This window comes from Seriola dumerili, unplaced genomic scaffold (assembly GCF_002260705.1).
Source record: "Seriola dumerili isolate Sdu_G_001 unplaced genomic scaffold, Sdu_1.0 BDQW01000110.1, whole genome shotgun sequence".
Taxonomy (NCBI): Eukaryota; Metazoa; Chordata; class Actinopteri; order Carangiformes; family Carangidae; genus Seriola; species Seriola dumerili.
In genome coordinates this window covers 5,047,171-5,070,465 of record NW_019174365.1, presented here as the reverse complement: position 1 = coordinate 5,070,465, position 23,295 = coordinate 5,047,171, and the positions used below count along the sequence as shown (strand labels likewise).

At 42.0% G+C, this 23,295-nt stretch overlaps 1 protein-coding gene across 1 annotated transcript in view; it reads left to right on the top strand.

Moving 5' to 3' along the window:
* Positions 1–23,295, top strand: part of sdc3 (syndecan 3) — a 38,432-nt gene that overhangs the window by 6,659 nt on the left and 8,478 nt on the right. The window contains exon 2 of the mRNA XM_022747730.1: positions 19,705–19,801. Coding sequence (XP_022603451.1) covers positions 19,705–19,801 — 97 coding nt within the window. The remainder of the gene's footprint in view (positions 1–19,704; positions 19,802–23,295) is intronic.

Genomic DNA, 23,295 nt, shown 5'->3' with positions numbered 1-23,295 from the left:
CCCAAAACCACAAAGCATTCTGGGATCTCTGTGTGTTAGAGCTTTCGCTATAAATAAAAACCCCAGAAACAGGGCGCCTCCTTCCCACTAACAAACGTGTGTGTGTGTGTGTGTGTGTGTGTGTGTGTGTGTGTGTGTGTGTGTGTTGTGTTGTGTGTGTGTGTGTGTGTGTGTGTGTGTGTGTGTGTGTGTGTGTGTGTGTGTGTGTGTGTGACAGTGAGAATCACAGATGCTCTTCCACCAGCATATTAACGCTGCTTATCATTTTTCATTCATATCATTCATGTGTATATTTGTATCCCTTTAGCACTGCTCTCTTTCCTCACACGTTTCCGCAACGATGGGGTAATTGGGTTAACGAGGGGCCGGATGGGCGGGGTCATGCAGAGCTGAAACCCACTGTGGTCCAATGGGACTGCTGGAATGTGTATTTCCTGGCAGGCAGCTGATAAGAGCGGGCTGAGGATGTGATAAGGCCGAGCTTCACACTCCCGACCGAATCCTGAGTGTCGTCTCTGTGAGGCTGGCCCCTGTCTGACCTCTAGCCCTTGACTTCCCCCCCATCTCCCTCTCCATCTGTTGGCCCATTTGTTTGTCTTATGGTAATTTTGTCAGCAACTTTAAATTTACTAATTTCTGTCACTTGACATTTTGGACATTTCAGTCGAAGTCTTAGTCAACAGTTATGGAGTTATACTTAAATTATAGTCTGAATGTTGTATTCCAGTTAAATATGAAAACTTCATCACAAAACTTTATCACAAATGTTCACTCTTGATCTTGGAAACAGTGACTTGACAAAGGTCTGCTAACTGGCACTCTCTGGAGCTCTTAACTGTATCGCATGGTCTTTATCAGCAAATGATGGCGTTTGCTCAGTCGTCATGGAGATAGATCAGTTCACATACAGTATGAGCTAAGAACCTGTAATGATTTTATCCATAGCATTTCATTTCACAGATCCACAGCGCTATGGATCTTGATTTGTGATTGTTTTAGAGCTGCAACTTTTAGTCAACTAAATAAATAATTCAATTGACAGAAAATGAAACTTGTTATAGTTGTTAACTATCTGGTTCTTGCTTCTATAATAGGAATATATGCTGGTTTTCTTAATCCTCTCTGATGTTAAACTGAGTATCTTTGGCTACTAGACTGTTGGTCAGACAAAACAAGACATTTTAGATATCACCTTGAACTTTTTGACCTTTTGACATTTTTTTTTTTTTTACTATTTTCTGACATTTTCAGAACAAAATCACTTGAAAATTAAACAAGAGATTAATTGCTTATGTACATAATTATTACTTCTAATGCCAAACACACGTGTCCCTCGTTCAGTTCTAGGTGGGGGCATCCTTTGTGTGTCACTTCCCATCTCTGTCCCCTCGTTTCCTGCCGTCGCTCTAATGTCGACTCCCTAATAAAACCAGAAAACTGCCAAAAAATACTTAAAAAGAAGCCAAACACTCTGCTTCCACCGTGTGATTTATATCTTTGTAAATTGAATTTTTTTGGGTTTGGGACTGTTGGTAAGAGAAAATGTTACTTTGGGGTTAGGTGCACTTATGATGTCTGTTCTTTTTTTTCTCACATTTTATAGACTAAACATTCATCCATGGACACTTGACAAGGTATTGATTTGGCCATAAAATAATATAGTGTATTTTATTAACTGTGCTCTTTTTCTGTGATATAATAAAAAAACAAATGACCAAACCTTGGAACAGAGTTATAGGTTGAGCTCCCGGCCACCACTAATGACACCAAATCTCTCCTGCTTTCAATGCTCTGTACAAAGAACCTGTTTCATTGTCTGCATACGATTGGGCAAGACATTTTTGACTTCCTCTGCCTGGAAGTTCCACCACTATTCCTCTGGGAGCCTGTCTTTGAAAATGGCCACTATGGCCACTCAGAGCCCGGTAAGTTTGTTTGGCCTTAATAGTGGTAGAGAGTGCTCGTAAATGAAGACACAGTGGAAGTGAGAGAGCGCCAGGGGAGCGTCTTTAAGGCCCTGCAGTACCGAAGGTAGATGCCTGCAAGCTCATGGCTGAGTATGTAAATTTTTTGTCATCCAATTTGGCAAACATTTACATACTGACGAAATGTCACTTCATTTTGTCTTGTCTTTAATTTGTCAGTGTCACAGTTCAGCGTCACAGTTCTTTGATAACAAAGAGATTTTGTCAGTTTTAATTTACAGATATCTTTTTCTGATGCGTGTTTTTCATCAAGGCAGATAGAGAATTAACCACGGTTTTTTATTTTTAATATTAAAGGGTTTTCTGACACTAATATTTCATCACAGCTCCATTAAAATTTGCAGTGCGACAGAGGTCTGCTTGTTTGCATACTGATGTGAGTGTGTTTTTGTATTTAATTGGTCATGGGGTTATAGCATGGACACAGGAAGTGAGTATTTATAGCTCTGGCCTTCAAGCTTCAAATCAGGAGGGAGCTTCCTGAGTGGTGCACAAAGGGGGGGTTTATATAGGTGTGTGTTTTTACATGTGCATGTGTACATGTGAAAGAGAGGCAGAGAAGGTGATGAAGGAGCACAGGGAGGCTGCCTGTGCGCACAAGAGCGAGAAATACTGTGTGCGAGAGGCATGTGACTGTGTATGTGTGCGTTTGAATTATTTAGCCCAACGTCCCGACAGAGGAGTGAACGAGGTCAGGAGCTCATTGCTGCAACGTTTTTCCTCTCTCCATCCATCCATCTCTACACCATCCATCCACCAGCTCTCTTCCTCCTCCTCCTCCTCCTCGTCTACTGTCGTTGCTGTAGAGCTCCTTGTTTCTTCTGTCTGTCTTAATAAACAGGAACTTAGAAACAAAAGGCTTTCCCACATGTTATTCACGTCCCCTCAATTATTGGCAAGCCATGAGGGAAGACCATCGATCCAATTAAATACAGACACTGAAACCTGCTCTGTGTGTGTGTATGAGAGTATAAATGTGTGTGTGTGTGTGTATGTGTGTTTGTGTGTGGACCCTCTGATGTAAACCTTTGAACTCTGTTGCTTTAAAGGGCTCTTTCAAAGGCGTTTGCAGTTTGAATGAGCCACTGAAGCTAATGAGCTGTGTGTGTGTATGTAATGTGTGTGTGTGTGTGTGTGTTTTTGTGTGTGTTTGGGAGGGTAGGGAATTCTGTAATATTGCTTGGTGGTTGCAGGAGGATTCTTCCCATAGGGCCTTTCTATAAACGCCTCCACTCGCATTCACACACACTCAAACACACACGCACACACACACTTTTGCGGCAGCAGGTGATTCATTCTTAATCTTTCATTCCAACAGTTGTGGATTAGCCCTAATCTTAGCCAGCAGAGACCCAGGTCTGAAAGGCTGATTGACACTGAGAGTGTGTGTGTGTGTGTGTGTGTGTGTGTGTGTGTGTGTCTGTGTCTTCTCGAGTGTATTGTTTATTTAGCCGTGCGTGTGTGTGATGTGATAATTGTTTCCCTTGTTGGACTGAGTGGGGTGTCTGTATGACATGACATGATATGACTGAGGCAGATACACATGACAGATTGACAGGTCACACAACACTGAAACATTAGACACAGCGGCAGGAGGAGGAGGAGGAGGAGGAGGAGGAGGCACTGATAGAGAAGAGGCACTTACTTCTGACATTAATTCCTCTTCTGACACTTTGGAATGAGCTCAGACACCACCTGTGTAAGTTGCACTTGTATTGAATTGGGTTATAGTTTACTTAAGGGCTGGAAATAACGTTTATTTTCATAATTGATTAGCAAGCAACATCTGCGCTTAAAACACTTTAATCACTTAAAACAATAAAAAATACCCATCATACTTTCTCAGAGCTTAAGGTGACGTCATCAAACGTATTGTTTTGTTTGACCAACAGCTGAAAGTCCAAAGATCCTCAGTTTACATTGATGTCAGTCAAGAAAAAGCAGCAGAGACCATCAAATTTCTATTTAATTGATATCAAAATAGTCGCCCACAACTTACTGTCACTGTTGGTGAGTAGGGTTTGGGTCGTTGGGTTTAATAGAAGCCAAAGTTCTCAAATGTTAATGTTGTCTTGATACCAGCAGTTGTACAAGAACAATAAATAAATTAACGTAGGGGTGCAACTAATGATTAAAATAGTTGATGAACAGTTTAGTCGTCTATAAAATATCAGACAGTAGTGAAAAAGGTTCTGATTGCTTGCTTTGTTCAACCGTCAGTCCAGAACCAAAAGATGTTCAAGTTACTAAATAAGAAAACCAAAACAAAAAAAAAAGCTAAATAAATTTCTGTTGAACTACATTAGGATTATTTATCAAATTGTCCATTTTTGTTGTGAATCCCATGCAGGTGTCCCTCTCTCCTCTTATACTTGGTGCCGTCTGTACCAAGAAAAGTACTGAGGTTCAGGTGTCATGGTAGCTTAGCGGTTAAGAGGCGTACACTCCACCGTGGTTGCGGCACGTCATTCCCCCTTTCTATCGCTTCATTTCATGTTATGTACAAAAATACTTTAACAATTACTGAGGTTCAAAACCCAACCCTAATTGTAACAAGAAATGTTTGGCCTAGTTATTGCTGAGCATAAATTGTATCATAACACCTGATAAAACATGGGAAATGTTCATGGTTGAACACTCCCAGAAAAATTGAACAAAGCAGCAAGGTGTGGCTACAGATTTGAAAGTGATTAGATATTGTGTGGAGATGGAGGGAGAGGAGATTTGAAGGGAATGAAAGGGGAATGAGGTCAGAGGCAATCACAGACAAAAGTGATATGAAAGGATACGGTGGCAGAGGAGGGGGAAAAAAGCAGATTGGAGAGAAGAAGAAAATGCAGCAGACGTGGAGAGGAAAGGCGAGATAGAGGAAAGAATTTGTTAATATGTATAAGTGGTAAAAAGATATGAGAAGCTTTAGGTGGAGCGAAATGATAAAGGAGCAATGGAGCTGACGAGGAAGAAAAAGAGAATGAAAGGGAGATGGATGGGGTGGACTGGTGTCCTAGTAGCAGCAAAGAGAGAGAGAGAGAGAGAGAGACTGGTGGTAAACGCAAGCCTGTAAAGAGCTTAGAGCAGCTGAGACGGATTGAATGGAGAGAACAACCTGGACAGGATTACACCGAGACCGAAGAGAGAGGAGGGCTGCAAGAGCAAGATCGTATCATAACCCATATATTTCCCTGTCCTTGAGTAACACGTTTCCACTGGTTTACACTGAGTCACACTTTAATTAAACTGAACCAGTGGTACCAAGGAATTAATGATCACTGATTATTATACCAAGCACTCAGGAGCTAATCTATGCGTTAGACAATCATTCTCGAGCCATTAGTTACTTAAATCCACCTTTTAATTAATTAGTCAGTGAGTAATGTTGCCTACAGAGGGATGAAGCTATCTTTAACTGTACCGCTAAAGAAAAGAATGAGCATGCTCTCACGTAGAGCTTGTGATTATATTTATTTTAGAGCTGAGGTGATTCAATAAAAGCTGAAGGGAGAAAACACTGTCTGAGTGGCAACAGGGAACTTCTTCCAGAATAATAATGAATACTGTTCTATAAATTTTCCACCCCTAATCCTCAATATCACCATCAAGCTGTTTTATTAACACCATTTATCTTGTTTAGCCTGTACATAAAACTGATATTGTGTGGTCTGTGGTTTACATGTTGGATCCACGCGACTCTTCTGCGCAGCATCTCCTGTTATAGTGTGGGTTGTCAGATATGGTTGTTTTATACAGGTTTTGGTTTTGTCTCTTAACAGGCAAGGCAGTTACCAACCTGGCAACCTCACTGTGATGACAAGACTTCGGGACGCAGTACATCGTTACTGTGCCAGGCTGTTTTTTGCCAAGAAAGCAAATACGTGTATTTCCCCAAAATGCTGAACTATTCTTGAAATGAAATGTGAGCCCTTGTTACAGGTTGCATACCTGAGCTGCAAACAGTACAACCAGAGAGTGTTTTTTCTTGCTCAGACTATTTCATCTGAACATTTTTAGAAGCCTGAAAATAGAAAATGGTATTTTTTAAGAAAAAAGGAAAATTTGAAGAAAAGGGCATGAAGGATAAATTAACAATATTTTTTGTCTTTTCTTATCTGTTCCCACATGAACCACGGTTCTGTCTTGGGAACACTAACACTCTGTTGAACTGCTAGTGCTATTAAAATTGATGCAACTAGTGATTGTTTTTATTATTAATTTAACCTGTTGATTATTTTTTGATGAACTGAGCACTTAATCTGTAAAATGTGCGAAAATATAAATAAATTAAAAAAAAAAAAACCCATCACAGAGTCAAAGGTAACATCTTTAAATATCTTGTATTGTCCGACCAACAGTCCAAAACCGAAATATACTTTACGTGCAGTTTACAATGATAAAAAACATTTACACATTTAAACAGCTGGAGCTGGAAAAGATGACATAAGTGATTAATTCATTGTCTTTTCATTTTTTCCCAAAAGAACGTAAAATTACAATAAATACAATAATATTGAATTAATTAATTAATCACATGATGCAAAATATTAAATACCATATGTACATCAGCTGAGACAACACAAGAGCCATTCATTGGAAAAAAAAAACCAGTACAAAGCAAATGTCTCATTTCCCTGTTTCTCATGTTGGCTCATAAGTGATTGAAGTCTTCTGACAGTGATTTGTTAGAGTTAATCAGTAACTCATGATAAATGTCTTATTAGGTCACAAGCATCCGGTCTGTGCGGCCCATTAAGACAGAGACCATATGCTGCTCTTGCCTTATGTAGATTTCCCTCCGTCGCCAGATCTCACAACCTGCGTAATTAGTGTTCGATATCAAGGGCTGTTATGATACACCGAGAATCAATCAGCTATCTGGCTGCGCTGACAGTCACTTGGCCTGCAGTCATCGGCTGGAAACCGCTCTGAGGCTTGAGACTTGCTGCACCTTCGCCAAAGTCAGTCGACCAATGGGAGTGAGCCAAGAGAGCGTAGCAAGGTCGGCTGCTCGGGATGCCCCCAGAGCAGCAATTTGTTTACCTCCTCTGTGTGTGGGTATGGCATAATAATAATAATAATACACATCACGCCCTCTGCACACACACACACCCACTCAAAGGGGTGCTTCTTTCCATCCCAGATTGAATTACACAAGGCTGATTGGATTTTTCTCCCCTGCATCAAAGACAAAAACACTTCTCTCTTGTTCTCCACCCTCCCCGCCTCTGGCTCCATCATCCCACCATCCCTCACTGATTTTTTATTTTCCCCCCTCCTTTTAAGTATTCTCCATTTGTACCTTTCCTCTCCAAAACTCTTGCCTTTTATGCATTGATTTTTATCCTTCTCCTTGTCATTCATCCTTGGCGTCTGTATAGTCGCATGACTGTCATTAGCCTGATTACACAGGCTGTAATTATACGAACACACACGCAGATGCTGCCTTGTGACTCACATCACTGTGTATGAGCAGAAATGTGATTCTCATCATCGCCTGTTTGTGTGTACATTTTCTTGTGTGTGTGTGTGTGTGTGTGTGTGTGTTAAGGTTTTCGATTTGGGGCTGAGAGGAGACCATTGATTACCGTATTTGAGTGCCCCTCTCTCTCACTCTCTGCTACACAAAGGCATCATGGTCTGCGGGGTGCTCTCTCTCACACGCAGCCACATTTCTGAGCCCCTTTGAAAAGTTCCTTAGAAACACGAGAAAAGTTCCAGCCACAGGCGCCACGCCCTCCCACTGGCCCTGCAGAAATAGGCCCATTGAGCCAGGCTATAATCACACACACACACACACACACACACACACACACACACACACACACACACACACACACACACATAAATCCGCATTCAGCTTCGCTCCTTCTCCTCCCTCTCTCTCTCTCTCTCCCCACCACTTCATGGAAGCAGCCACAAAAACGCAGTCATTGACCCACCAGCCAACCAGCAGCATTAACTGCTCACTGCAACGTTTCCCTACTAAACATCACTAAACTCACCCACACACACACACACACACACACACACACACAAATTCTCATAAACGCATAAATGCAGGGCAGCGTATTGTTGAGTGTGGGAGCGGCACTTGTGTCAGAATCTCAAGGCATTTCTGGCAGCAGGACAGTGACACACACACACACACACACACACACACACTCAGAGATGCATGTTTCATAAGGTCATCTATAATGGAGATGGATTCCACACAGAGAGGCCTCGTTTGTGTGTCTGTGTGTGTTTGTCCGTGTGTATGTGTGTGTGTTCGCTAGCCTTGAGATGCGATCTGTAATCCTGCTGGATTGTCAGATTAGTGTAACAGCTGGGTCCTACATACAGATATACATCTCTCTGCCTCTCTGTCTCTGTATCACCCCTCCTCCCATCACACTGCTCTTCCAACTCAGGCCAATAGCTGTGTGAGTGGATCTATGCATTAGTGTGTGCTTGCGTGCGTGTGTGCGTGTGTGCGTGCGTGCTCGTGTGTGTGTGTGGTGGTCTCACAGCTCCAGTCCATTACACGGTTTTAGGCCAGCTGATGTGTCACTACACAGTCATGTGATCTCTACTGAGTCTGCGGCAAGTTTCAGTGTCAGCCGCTCGTTTTGTCTGAGAAAACTGAGACATTACAGGTTAAACACACTCTGCCTCCGGGGGCCGGAGTCGCTGCTCTTTCAGCCCTGATCAGCTGATCATGTCCACTGCAAACACAACGACCTTTTTTTTAAAAAAAAAAAAAAAAAGCCCCTTCTTCAAGCATTGCTTTTCTTCATTTATCCATTTTAAAATTATAATCCTTCAGAATTCAGTCCTAGTTGAGTTTGTTGTGACCAAAATCGGCAACTAGACGAAGTACCAGAACGGTAAGCGTAGTTAATTGGTTATGTTGTTTGTCAGCTTGTAGCTGACAGTGGCTGATACAGTGTTAGTGGCTGTGCTAATGCAAGCTCTCCCTCTCTGTACTGACAAGGTTTCAGTGACTGGTGAAAGAGCAGGCAGTATCAAGATGGTTAGAGTTAAAGGAAACATCAAAGACACTCAGCCACATGTTTTAGCCTCAGACTCAGATGAAGAGTCTGTTGTGAACGTAATGGACTCCCTGCAAATTGACAGGATTGGTTCCTAGGTAAATGAGGTCAGTATGACGTACGAAACCCTGGCTTTCTGAATCTGTTTTTATGAGACTGTCATTGGTTCACTGCAGTTTCAAGGTGGAAATCCACAGTCATGGCGTTGACTGCTTACTTTGCTCATGATGTGTCTCATATTAAATAAAAAAACAACACATGGACATGTTTACAAGGGTCAACACTTTCTTTAAGAAGTCAGTCAGTAATAACTGCTACCACGATTTGACTTTATGCTGTACATGGTGCAAGTAGTTTCCACACAACAGCAGGGCACAGTGGCGTTGGTTACCTTGTTGAGGAACTGGAGGTTTGTATGAATGATTGCAATCAGCACTAACCTCTCTGACAAATACATTGTTTCCTGCAAGTATTTCATAATAAAGGCCACCCCATGTTTTGCAAATTGAATGATTTTATTCACAGTAACATGATACCGTTTGATTTGGGTGAAGGAATAAACAGTGAACAGTGGGGCTGATAATGATCAATGAAATAAAATCACATAACCCTGGGTTACATACATGAATCCTTTCCTGTGAATTCCTTGTGCTTTGCTTGGCAACCTGAATCCTGCACAGGAATGGCAGACCCTGCCACGAACAATGAAAACTACTATATATGCCTATATAGAGAGGTAATCACTGAAAAACAGAAAAGACAAATGTATATGTAGCTGGAGAGAGGTCAGCATCTGTGCTTATGGTTGACAGGAGACTATTTCTGAAAGGACTTATGAAGGGAAATCATATTCTCTTGTATTTTGTAGGTGATTCATTTAAAGCGAACGTCAGTTTCTCAGTTTAACGACCTCTATAATCAACTGCATAAAAGAGGGAAGGAAGGGGGCCTTCCACCTAATGATGATTAATCATGAAGCTAACAATGAAGCAAAATCTGCTGCAGCTGATATAAAATAATGCTCTGTTGAAGGTACACCGAACATTACCATAACCTGATTCAGAGTCCATTGTTTTGTGACAGATATATAAGATGAATATTGAAAGACTTTGTGCATGAAAATGGATTTAAATGGACTTTCAGTGATCTAGATGCATGATTTTTTTTTTTCTCCACTGTGCACCTGTTCTGTCCCTGCAGTTCTCTGAGCAAGCCATTCATTGTACCATATACCATATTTAGCAAATTCAGGACTCTCCATAAGGGCATTCATCACTTAGATCATCTTTGTCCTTATAACAGTGGAGAAAGATAATATTAGAAAGATAATATTAGTGCTTGGATGCTTTTCAGCTGTGGTTTGGTGCTGCTGTGAGATGGCTTTACGGCCAGAGCGGGCTGGAATAACAAACTAGAGCCAATGTAACGCCATCCTCCCACAGGTTTTGTACGGGGAATTAACACGACCAACGTGGCTGCGATTTGGATCAGCTACTGTAGCGCAATCAGGAATTTGATCAGCAGAAAGAGACTAAAGACATCGGAGGGAGTGTTTCACTCATTTCCTGGCTGTCGCACATGAGCATGTTTACAGTGTTTGCTCGATGGTTCACATTCATTGGTCACGGGGAGCGCTCGTGTGTGAAAAACTGAGACAAACATGCAGGAGGAGATCAGAAATGTGTTTGGCAAGGGACTAAATCAGCGTTTCTACCTTCCCACTCAGTGCTACTTACAGCATCGTGTCCACAAGGATTTTTTTTGGCGTTGAAAAGCAGTTTTAGATTGTTAAATATTTAAGAATAACTTAAGCAGCTATAAATGCGAGACTTTATTTTTGTTTTAAACCTCAAATTAATCTGAACACTGACATCCAACATACTTTTTCTATTAATCCCCATGTAGCCTGATTTTATCCAAGACATTCAAAACCAAAAACCACTTCCCTTCTTTTTAACAGCTAATCAGTGTAAAATTGCTCAGCAGGATCCTTCTTGCAAACGCAAAAATGATGCCGATGTACTGATGAACCCCTGCTGCAGCTGTTACTGTAAAGAATCTCTTGACACTAAATGATAATTTAACTTTAAAATTTGGAGCTACTTTACTTGGCTCGCTGCCAAAAAAAAGAGGCCTGAGGGGCTGCAAATAGTGATCATTTCACAGGAGGAGACATTCATTACAGACATTACAGCCTTGACAGTAAATGTATGTATTAATAATATAGCTGGGGAATCGTTGTGATGGATGCTGAATGGTTTCGACCCACAGGATGAGCGCTGCTGATATAAGGCTTGACAGCTTTTATTGTGTGAAAAATTCTTGCATTGTTATTGTGTGAAGGTACGATACAATCCCCGATTTTTAATGTCATTTTAGTTCACAGTTTAGTTTCAAACATCGACAGTGAGCTGGGAGCAAATATTACTATGACACTATGATTTGGGGGCACACTATAACAAAAGAGACGCATTACTCATTTGGACCCCCCTGACCCTTTGGGGCCCCCTGGGCTCAAAGCAAGAGCCTCTGTTTGAAGTTATGGTGGCTTATAGGAAGCTAAGTGAAAAATAGTGTGATGTCCTGTCTGATCAGATGCAGATTTTCATTTTAATTTTGTAGCAGTTCAAATACGTTTGACGTCAGAATCGTCTTGCTTTAAGGGATATGACCTGCATAGCTTGAATAGCTCACTATATTTTGTTTGCATGCTATAGTGTTTTGAATAACTTCAGTAAGTGCATTTCCAACCACCTGTTTTTATTGCAGTTTGTGCATTAAAAAAACCGAGTGGAAATTTTAAATAAACTTCATAAATTGTTTAATGCCTGGCTGAAGTGGAGAAGTTTGTTTGTTACATATTCACATTGATTTACATTTTCCAGATTTGAGCTACATTTGGATGGAAATGACTTTAGAGAGCCTGTCTTCATCCCAAACATGAACAAAATAGTTTCAACCAACAACAGAACTTTCCAGTTAAGACTCACCTGTAAAATACAATGTAAAAACATGTATAATGTATAAGGGTAGTCTACTGAGAAGAGGGGCCTTTTCATGTGTCTAAGCCCGGGGGCACATTGGCTCATTATGTGTCCATGAATTAAGGTGTGTACTTTAGGACTTCACCTGGGTAGACAGGATTTATTTGACCCCTTTGGCTGTAATGTGCAGGTGTTAGCTGTTTGAAGGTTCACAGTGCACCTGACGTCATTGCTACAAGATACTGTCTCGACATCTGACCGGTGTGTGTGTGTGTATAAGGTGTCATCAAGTGTGTGAACAGTGTGACTGCGCAGAGGCTTTCTGTGCTAATCTCTGCTGAAGGTGGCAGGTGTCTTAACCAGGCCATCACCTGGTAACCCACTCAGCCACACACACACACACACACAAAGACACACGCACACACTGCCTGCCCTCTATCTCTCTCTCACGTCTCCTTGTCTGACTATAAGTGTGTTAGCATCCAGACTGGCCGCCGTCCAACCTGCCCAGCTGGTAAGAGAGGAAGAGCAGGGTGGAGAGTGAGACGAGGCATAAAAGCAAAAGATGGAGGGAGATTAGAGGTCACTGCTGACAGGGTCACGGATCCACGCCGGAAAGAAAAGATGGGCGTGGAACAGTGCAAACAGTAAACAGGCTGCAGTGTTTCCTGCAAGTGTGCAAGTAGTGAGAGGGTGTGTGCCAAAGCGGTGTGACCCTTTCCAGATAGAGAGCTATCAACAGTCCACTTCTGTCAGGGCACAGCACGGCTCAAACTCTCCAACTCTTATCAGAGTCGGTCAGACTGCTCTGGAGAGGCGCAGACACATAGATGGCCGTGAATCAGCAGCTAGTTTACAAAGCGTGGGCACTCCACCCACAGTGAATTAAACTGCAGGGATGTTTGAAACGTTGCCCATGAAAAATCACTTTACCTCATTTTGGTCCTGATCTGGGTCTCAAATTTCTGCCAGATGATTATTGTTTTTTAGGCACAGTTGTCATGATATGTTCATGCTATGTTGACAGGTTTGGCATCCAGCACTTTAACTCAGTCAGGACACCCACATCGAGGTTTAAAACATTCAACCACAATGATACACATTTAGCTTGGGGAAGTGGCTCTGCTCATGTCAGGCTTTGGGACAAATCTGAACAACCCTGAGACAGGCTGTCTACGTGGAGCCTGAAATAAACACCATTAATGAACGTTAGCACGCTGAGAGAAACCTTCACAATTCACATACAGTACATCTAAATGCTAATACACGCTGGGGAGGTAAACTGCCGAGCAAAGGTAGTGATGGACACGGAGCTCAGTGTCGTCGCATACAGAGAGAATAAGTGTCAAATGTTTATATGGACCACCTAGTGTTAGAGATAGGTCATCAGCATATATCACTGGGGCCTGGGACCCCTCCTGTGTTTAATGGATTAGGAGAGAAGAAAAACATGCAATCTGTCTTCATTGTTTTTGATTTTTTTTTGCATTTTGAAATGCTACAGTGTTTTAACAATCACTAACAATTATTAAAGTTGGAACTTCTTCATCTTCAGTAATGTCATATGTTTCTGAGGGAAACTGAATTTTTGTTTGGGGTTTAGTTACGAATTAAATTAAATCAAATCCTTCAGATTTCACTGGATCGATAAAAACTGCGCTCGGCTTATACAGCACAATGTGGAGCTGAGTATTGGCAGTTTAAGACCAAACATGCAAGAGTGAATACTGCTGCTGACATTTTTTACATGGATTAAGATGTTTTGCCACTTTTAGTAGTAGTAGGATCAGAGAGTAGAGTTCTCTGGAAATGCAAACTAAGATTTTGCCAACTGTGATCTCAAATCCAAGCACACACCTTTTATGATTTTGCTTTGCCAGCTTCTACAACCCACGAGTGATTTTATGCGATTGGCAGGGTTAGCTAGTCGCCCTGAATCAAATTAGATTGGTGTTTGTATGTTTACAGTCCTGAGTTGAAGATGAGCCATCAAAAATAAAGGAATTAAAATTAAAAGAAGAATAGAGCTGGATTTTGACATAAAGATACATGGAAGAATTGACAGAAGGTAACTGAACAAAACACAGGACTGGAACCAAGAAAATGTCTTTTTTATATTTCACTGTCTTTCAAATGAAACTGTCAATGTTTTTTGTGAAATTGATCACAACTCATAGACTGCAATTTTGAGGGATTACAAATTAAAAAGTTTGGGACTGTTGTCTAGTGGTATAATCTGTACACACTAAATTAACAGTGTGGTGTAAAAAATGGACAAAAAAAAAACAAACAATGGACATGACCTCGGTGTCTGTCATGGTATTTGTGTCCTTGGTTCTCGTCCGACGCTGTGGATGCAGTAAATGGAGAGACAGATAGAGGAGCGGGACTCACAGATGGTGCCAGAAAGCAGAGGGAGTATTCAAATTATTCCTCACAGTTTGAGAGCTCAGAGATGCTGCCGCAGTCGAGAACATTCGCTCTGATAAAATCTCACATATTAAAAAGCACAATTAACGATTATTTCTCCGAAGCAGAGCAGCATCGCATCTACTGTATCAGGAGCTTAAAGTGTGTGTGTCTGTGTGTGTGTGTGTGTGTGTGTGTGTGCGTGTGTGTGTGTACGCCAGGCATTGTACAGCAACAGCCGCAGCCTCTCGGGTTACTGAGGAATGCATTTGAAGTCAATCACAATGAAGCTCTCTATCTGTGCAACTAGCCTGAACTGAACAACCAAAAATCATCCTTGGATCACACACATCTACCAGCTACTCTTCCACCAGCACCTCTGTGTGTGTGTGTGTGTGTGTGTGCGCGTGTGTGTACTCTGGTTTGGTGAATCACTGTGTCTATATAACTACCTCTACTTCCTATTGTTATCTGACTTCCTGCATCTTAGTGAACTCCATACACCCATTGTTCCCTACAGACAAAATACACACACACACACACACACAACATGGTCTTTATCTTTCCCACTCTCATGCTGATAATTGTCATATAACATGCGCGCGCGCACACACACACACACACACACACACACAAACACACAGTGTTGCTGCTTTAATATCAGGCACTCACACTTGCTTTTTTTTCAGTGTGATCCTAAATTAAAATCTGGAACAAATCATCTCCTGTGGAATATTAATATCTGTGAAACCGCAGCATTGTCAGCTCAGGTATAAAATCCAGGCTCATACACACACTCATCCACAGAGCAGCTATAGTGTATAGGATGAAATGTATAGTGCAAAGCCTGATGTCAGCTTCGGATCAGGTTTCTACCTGAGTCACCCCCTCAGAGGACACACCTGTGTTTGCTTTGTCAGAACGTGACGTTACGCTAACAAAAACCAATTCTTTTGCTTTCTCTTGCCCGTCAATTTAATGTTTTCCCCTTCTCTTTTTACACAAGTATACATAATTATATATTCCACGCTCCCAGATTGTTTTAGAATGACTCCAACTGGCAGCGCATGTCTTACAATGGCACTGCTTCATACATTGCCAAAAACCAGGATTGCATTCAGTGTGCAGATCCAGCAGAATATGGCTGTCATCTTACAGTTTCCTTTTATAACAAATGGGAACAAAATGCAGTGGTGGAGGGAAATTGAGGGCAACATACAGATGATTTTGGCCCCCGGGTTATACGTGCGGTGGAGGAGAGCTCGTTGCGTCTCATTGTGGTTAGTTAGCAATGTGGCGCAGACTGAAAGTACAGCTGTTTATAGATCCTGAAATGGAGGCAAAATGCAGAGCTGGCCCTATTCAACTCCCCCAAAATCACATAAAACACACACACACACACGCCCACACAGATAGGTCTGTGGGGTATTTGTGTGCGCATACACCACAAACAAAACCTGTGATTATACCCACTCAGACACACACACTGTAATTACATACAGTGACGCACTACTGTCCGCCATACCATGAATTCACACTTATAATATTGTGTCATAAATAAAACATGTCGAGGCACACAGGGTGATTATATATTACTCTTAAAGGTTAGGATAAACATAGATGATGAACATTTAAACGCTTACAGTGCACACCACTGAAAATAGACAAACAGCAGACTAGCAGCTCTGTCTGCAGCTACAGTGTGTCCTGGAGGTTGTTGTGTGTGTTGGGGACTTGTAAAAGGGGCCCCTGGGGTGGGCTCTGGTGCCGCCTTGGGGGTGGGGTGTGTGTGTATTTAAGTATGTGTGTGTGTTTTTCGGAGTCACGCTGAATTTGGGGGGCTAGCCTCGAGATAAGAAATGGAGTTTAAGATGAAAGGAAAATGGGGCGAGGACGGGGATACACTGGCAATGAGTTTGTGGATCCAGAGGGGGGAGGCGAAGGGAGGCAGACAGGGAGGGACAGATAGAGGGGGGGAGCCGGAGGAGAAAACTGTTTTGATGTTGATTTTTAGGTTGTTTATTTGACGTTATGTAACACCTTTGCTAATGTAGTTAGCACTCGTTTGTGTGTGTGTGTGTGTGTGTGTGTGTGTGTGTGTTTGGTAGCTTCTCACTTGGAGACGGGAATTTCTGTGAAAGGCAAAGGTTGCCCATAGCAACGGCCTTCATTGTAAAACTGATCCTTGGAATACGGCACACACACAGACACACACATTCGTACCATGCTCACACACTGAGGCGTCTTTTCAGTACTTTTAGGCACTTTCAGGGTTCGAGATCACCAGACCTTCCCACACACACACACACACACACACACACACACTCTCTCACACTCTCGCTCTCTTTCTCACGCACATTTACAGTCGAAGCGTGAAGCACACATACTCTCAGCCTGCCACTTTGTGAAGCCCATATCCTCGGTGTGTCAAGGCTCCAAACATCTTGAAGTCAATTTCATTTTCTGGAGGTACATATAGCGTTTCAGCTCCACCTCATGCTGAGATGTGATGGACTGAGATGCTCGGGTTTCTAGATTCCATTATGCTTTTATTGGCTTTTAAAGGCATCAGGTTTCCTCTGTCTGGAGCCGGGGAGGAGCTTCTCTCTCTCTCTCTCTCTCTCTCTCTGTGTGTGTGTGCCCGTGTGTGTACAATTAGCATCACACAGGCTAGCAAATACACAGCTCTGCAGGGCCCCAGGATGGGCTTAAGATTTCTGGGGAGATAAGTTTGCTTTGGTCAGATTTTCAGCAGTGGACTGACTGTTTTCCAATACCTGGAGCAAAACTCAGCCCATTGTTTTTTGGCACTGAAACACTGCACGGCTAAATCTAGGTACAAAATGCAGTGATGAGAGAAGCATTAAGCTCCTTTACTCAAGTAAAAGTAGCAGCACCACACTGCAAATATACATTAAAGGGAACAAAGTTCTGCATTCAAAATTTTACTGTAGAGACGCAATAAGCAAATGTTTGCTAGCAAGTTCCCAGGTGGCCAAAAAAAAAAGTATCTAAAAGTAATTAAAAGAACTGATTAGTGGCTCCCACAGATTGTTGTAATAATATAAATGAATTAATTAAATTATTATGGTTATTGTCGCGGATGCATTAATGTGTAAAGGAGACGTTGTAGCTGGTGGAGGTGGAATCTTATTTTAACAAATCAAATCTTGATTTGCATAGTAACTAACTGTAAGGTAAATGTCGTTGAGTGAAACATGCAGCATTTCCATGTGTAATGTAGTGGAGTAGAAGTGTGGAGAAAAATGAATGGTAATACACAAGTAAAGTTCAAGTACCTCAAAACTGTAGAGACAAAATGTGACAAAATAGTAGTAAAAAAACATTGGAGACAGTGTATTTAAACAATGAGTACACAGTGCATAGTATTTGTTAATGTGTCTGTATTCTGAGTGGGGATATATGGTTTGGATATACTTATAGTTAGAGTACCTGCAAATACTTGAAATGGATGCAGCCCGCAAGTACAGTTACAGTTTGAAACAAACTAATGTGTAGTGTAGTTTGAAATGTATCATTGCACTGCAGTATGGGTGGTGTCTCTTAAGTGCATGCATTTGGTAACAGTATCAGTTGACCTTGTGTGATGGGTAAAGCCTCTGAGTGCTAAAGTGTGTGTTTAAACATTGCAGGGATGTGGGATTGAGGTCAGGAGAAAGAGAGAGATGAATGAAGGGAGAGAGCAGGGATCAGCCTTAAAGTGACCCAAGGCTCGAGGTCATTCATTCACTTCAGAGGTTCAACCCCAAACGATCCACACCTAATCTCTCTTACCTGACCCTCGCAGAGGTCGCGCTTTCCCCTCAGACGTACATGAAACAGGCCTGGATTAAGGCGGAGTGATGAGCAGGGAGGATGCAGTGAAATGATCCATGAGAGACAGTTACGGGCATATTACAGGCAGAGAGCCTTCAGAGTGCAGCTGTAAAACTCAAATGTACAGCGGCAGTCATTCAAAAGAGACTGTGACATTCTCCACACAACTGGCTCAAAATAGCCCTGAAACCATTTACCGACAACAATAGTGATGACAGATTTAAGCAAGGCAAAACATTCGCTTTTTTCCAGCTTTTCAAAATGTGAGAATTTGCATATTTTTGTGAACTGAACATTTTTTTTGGACTGTAGGTGGGACAAAACAAGCAATTTGAAGACACCACCTTGTGCTCGGGGAAACTGTGATGAGCATTTTTAGCCTCATTAGTATCAGTATGGCCCCATGAATGGCAATGCTGCCACCTTGGTCCAGACTGAAATATCTTAAGTATAGGATGAATGAACTTTTGTGTAGATATACACGTTCCCCTCAGGATGAATCCCAGTGATTTTGGGGATCCCCTAACTTTTTATCTAGCATCCATCATCGGGGCCCAAATACCTGCAACCTGTATGTTGTATTTACTGCTAATTATCAAATGTTAGCATGCCAACACACCAAACTAAGATGGTGAGCATGGTAAACATACCTGCTAAACATCGTCATGTTAGCATCGTCATTGTGAGCATGTTTCCATTTGCACTTAGGTCCAATCACAGCGGTTTCTAAATACAATCTCACAGAGCTGCAAGGCTGTGGGCTCCTATTTTCTGATATTTTTTTAGTGCTGAAACATTTAGTTGATTTACTGAACAGCTGATTGACAATTTGACAACTGATTAATTGATTGAGGAAATATTCTTAACATTCTCTTGTTCCAGCTTCATATGTGAGGATTTGCTGCTTTTATGATTGTAAAATGAATGTCTTTGAGTTCCAGACGAAGCAAGCAGTTTAAAAACATCATCTATGCTTTGGGAATGTAAAATAGGCCTTTTATAATATTTTATAGGCTAAACAATTAATCAGTGTTTAAAAAAGTTATTACTCTATTAATCAATAATGAAAAAAATCCTTGCAGCCTGGGTTCAAAAGTTAACAGCTTTCCTCTGCTGTGCTGCTTTACAGTCTGAGCATCACTTGCAATTGACACATAAGCAGACTAAATGAAACCCCTCTCTCCTTAAAGGCTTTGATGTTCCTCTGCCAAAATCCCAGCTTTAGATCAACTCATTAACTATGCTCCTCCATGGAGTCAGACGGACAGACAGATGTTCGCCTGACCACCATAATGCTGCCTGCAACCCCTCTCAGACTGTTGTGTGTGCGTGTGTGTGTGTGTGCATGTAATCTGCCAAAGTGGTTTGTCTTTCAAATGAAATGACAAACAGCTCAGTCATTCATGATGAATAACTCTAATCTCTGTCATCTGTAACCCCCCCCCGTCTCTGTGTCTCTAACAGGGACAGACGTGGTCGTCGCCGTCTATCGATGACGAAGGCTCAACGAGAGACGAGTTCTACGATGATGAGGACCTCTACTCAGGCTCAGGCTCTGGCTGTAAGTGTGTGTGTGTGTGTGTGTGTGTGTGTGTGTGTGTGTGTGTGTGTGTGTGTGTGTGTGTGTGTGTGTGTGGGTGGGTGTTTCAGAGCGTGTGTGAGGTTACACATTCATGCCCTGGTTCTTTCAAACTCGACAGCTGCTGGGTTTCAATCTGCTGACCCTGAAGACCCGGCCCCCCTCCCTGCCTGTCCTCCAGTTATGGCCGTTGTATTCACCAGACTCACATGCACGAACATCACATGCACAGGATCACACAATTCAGACATGCCATTTGGCTTGACAGACAGGTTTTGATACAGATTTATTTAAAACACCTTTAAACACAGACACGCCCTTGCAAACAAGAAGCAACACAGGCTCGATTCCTTCAGATCTTATTTACTCTAATCAGATTACAGTACACACAGATTAGACGATCACACGCAAACCAGTAGTTAGTTGGGTGCGCGTATGTCTGCATTTGCTGTCTGCGTGTGTAGGAATTACCTACTTAACGTAAATCACGTTGGTGTAATTCAGGCTGATTTTCTGATCTGGCTCTTGAAGCTTGAGCGCGGCTCTCCTTATTAAGCATGACTCATTGAGGGCTGCCCTCAGTTCAGGCACTGCGCTAGTAGCGCTCGCAATAAATTACAATTCAGAGCAGGGGAGTGCAGCGCAGGCACCCCTGTGGTTGAAACAGCGGCCCAGCAAATTGCTTTATCTCGAACCGTGATACAGAGCTGTCTGATTGCAACGAAAAGGCTCATTTTCAACAGACGGATGCGCATTTTGTGCCGCTGCAGCTTCAAAAAGTGGCATTTTGTGGCGTCTGATATGTTTTACAGCAGCTGCATTGTTCGAGTCCATATTTCGATATCCTCTCCAGCACCTCTGTCAGCTTTCATGTCTTTGTGCCCGTAAATTCAATTTGTTTCTCTTTCAACCCAGGGAGCCTCACTGCTATAACAAAATGAAAGGTGGTATAATACTATTATGAGATTTAAGAAGAAAATGAATCACTCAGCACCACTGCCTAACTCTCCTCTCCTCTCTTCTCCTCTCCTCTCTTCTCCTCTCCTGCATGTTTCTTAGTGATAGGTAAGAGTGGTTTAATTTATTCATTTGTGGTTCTAGGCTGTAAAATGTGTAAATTAGTGGGTTTTGTATCATAAACCATGGCATCCCTCCCTGAGGAGGGTTCACCTCCCCTGTCTATCAGACACAGGGTCAGAGTAGTGGCTGGTGCTCAGTACACTGTTTAACAAGTTCTCCTGGCTGTAGGAAAACAGATCAGACATGAAAACATCCCTCACGGTTCTCGGATGAATAAGGCCATGGTGGCTTGGTGGCGGAGCGTTTGGTCCACCTGTTGGTAGAGAAAGGCCTGGTGCTAGTTGATTCGTTTCGTTGCTATTTGTTTGTGCTATCGATGTGTATTACCATGTCAGGTGTAGCCCTATTTATCCCGAATGAGCTCCTTGAAAGAGAACTGACTCAGTTGAGAAAGTCCACCCGTCGTTTCCAACAACAGTCTGTCTTGGTTGTGAAGACACTACACTGCAGTATGTTCAGACCCTGCGGAGACAGGTGCGAATGTATTTAAGTAATCCATTGCAAACTTTAGAGGTGTCATTCAAGGGAAGAATGAATATGGTTTCTACACAGTTTATGCAAGTTCTGGCAACATGAAATCTTTCAAGTGTGGCGACCCAGCAATCAGCAGGAGAAACATAACCGGTGACCCGCAACCTGCTACAAAGAGAAAGAAAACAACTGAGCATGATTGCTGTAATGTTAATGACAATGGTGTGGATGATACTGAGGTGCAGGCTGGATGCAGACACAGCGGACAGATCAGTCAGACAGCTGAGGCTGAGGGTCAGATCTCTGTAAAAGGTGAGTCACACAGAGAAAAGCTGAAATTGAAGATGAGGAAATGTTGATAGTGATGATAGTTTGTCACAGTTTTCTGATATTGTATCACAGGATAATCCGCATCACACTTGTCAAAGGAGATGAATGACTACTTTGAAACTTATGACCTATGAAACTTATGGCAGACAGTCTGTGGAAATAACAAGTTCATCAACTCGGCTATAAAGTTTGAAAATTGGTTGGATATGAAGAGCTGAACAAACAGAAGAGTTTTTGTTTAAAGAAGATTCTGTCTAAACCCAGGAAAGAAAATGTGGACAGAGTCTTAAATCATATATGTAAAAATGGGTGGTGCACAAAAAGTGCCTTTTTCTTGGAAAGGTTTTACTTTAGGTCTTTTCCTCTTTTCCGTCTTGTCTTCATAGAAAGTTTGTGGGAAGGAAGCTTAAATATAAATGAAGGACGGACTAGGGATAAGGTTGCTGGCTGAGCTGAGTAGAACTGAAAACATAGATCTGCTCTTACACGAGACACGTAGCTCAGCAGATAATGAGGTCGCGTGGGGAATGATCCGGACAGGTCCATAATTTTTCAACAATGCCACCAACCTCAGTGCACAGGTTCCCGATCTCTTCTCACAGCGCCTCCATTTAATAAATGTTACAAACGGGGCAGACACCAAATTGTTCAGGCAGCAATTTGAGATATAGCCTCTTGTTTTTTGCAAGTATATGGTCATAATTCTGGTGCTGGTTGTTTGAGGTTGTTTAAAAAACTGGATGACAAACTTACACAGTTCAATAGTAGCTCAGTAATAGTAGTGGGACGGGACTGGACTTGCACTACACATCCTATAGTCGATAGAAACTGCATCCACCGTCTTTTGGAAGAAACTTAACCCAACAGGCAGGCAGCATACATGGGTGAAAACTGTTGAGGGTAATGTGAGGGTTGCCAGGTTAGATAGGATTTATCTAAATGAAAAATAGAGCAACAGGTCGTTTAAGTTCATGATATTGCTGTTGGATTTTTAGATCATCATTTGGTAACGGCAGATTTTTCAGAAGTACGATCTCAACGCTGTCCCTTCTGACATTTCATTGTGCAGTTAATTCATAACGAGGCTTTCTGTCAGTTCATCTCTGACTTCTGGAGTCGGTGGAGGCTGAGAAAAGAAGATTTTGAAAACTTGGTGGGAGGTTTGAAAAACACAAATTTGAATTTTCTGTCAGCAGTAGACAAAACACACAGTAGCCTTAGAGAGAATTTGTGCTGAGCAGTTGGAGAAGGAAATTAAGATATTAGAGGATGAAATAATCATAGGCAATGTTAGCAATAGCAGGACTTGGGAGATTGGGAGAAAGGCTCTAGGTAGTTTTTTACATGAAGAAGCAAAGGGAGCTTTAATTAAACCTTGGATTTCTACAATAAAAGACATAGATGCTCCAACTTGTTTTTTCTTTAAGCTTGATAGAAAAGTTAGAGAAAATGATGTGATGATGCATCTTAAACTTCTAAATGGGACAACGACAACTGATCCATTAGAGATGAGGAAGCTGGGTGAGGCACAGGTAACTTCACTAGAGTCCCTAATGTCCTTTGACACAGCTGTCAAACCAGCTGTGGCAAAGCCT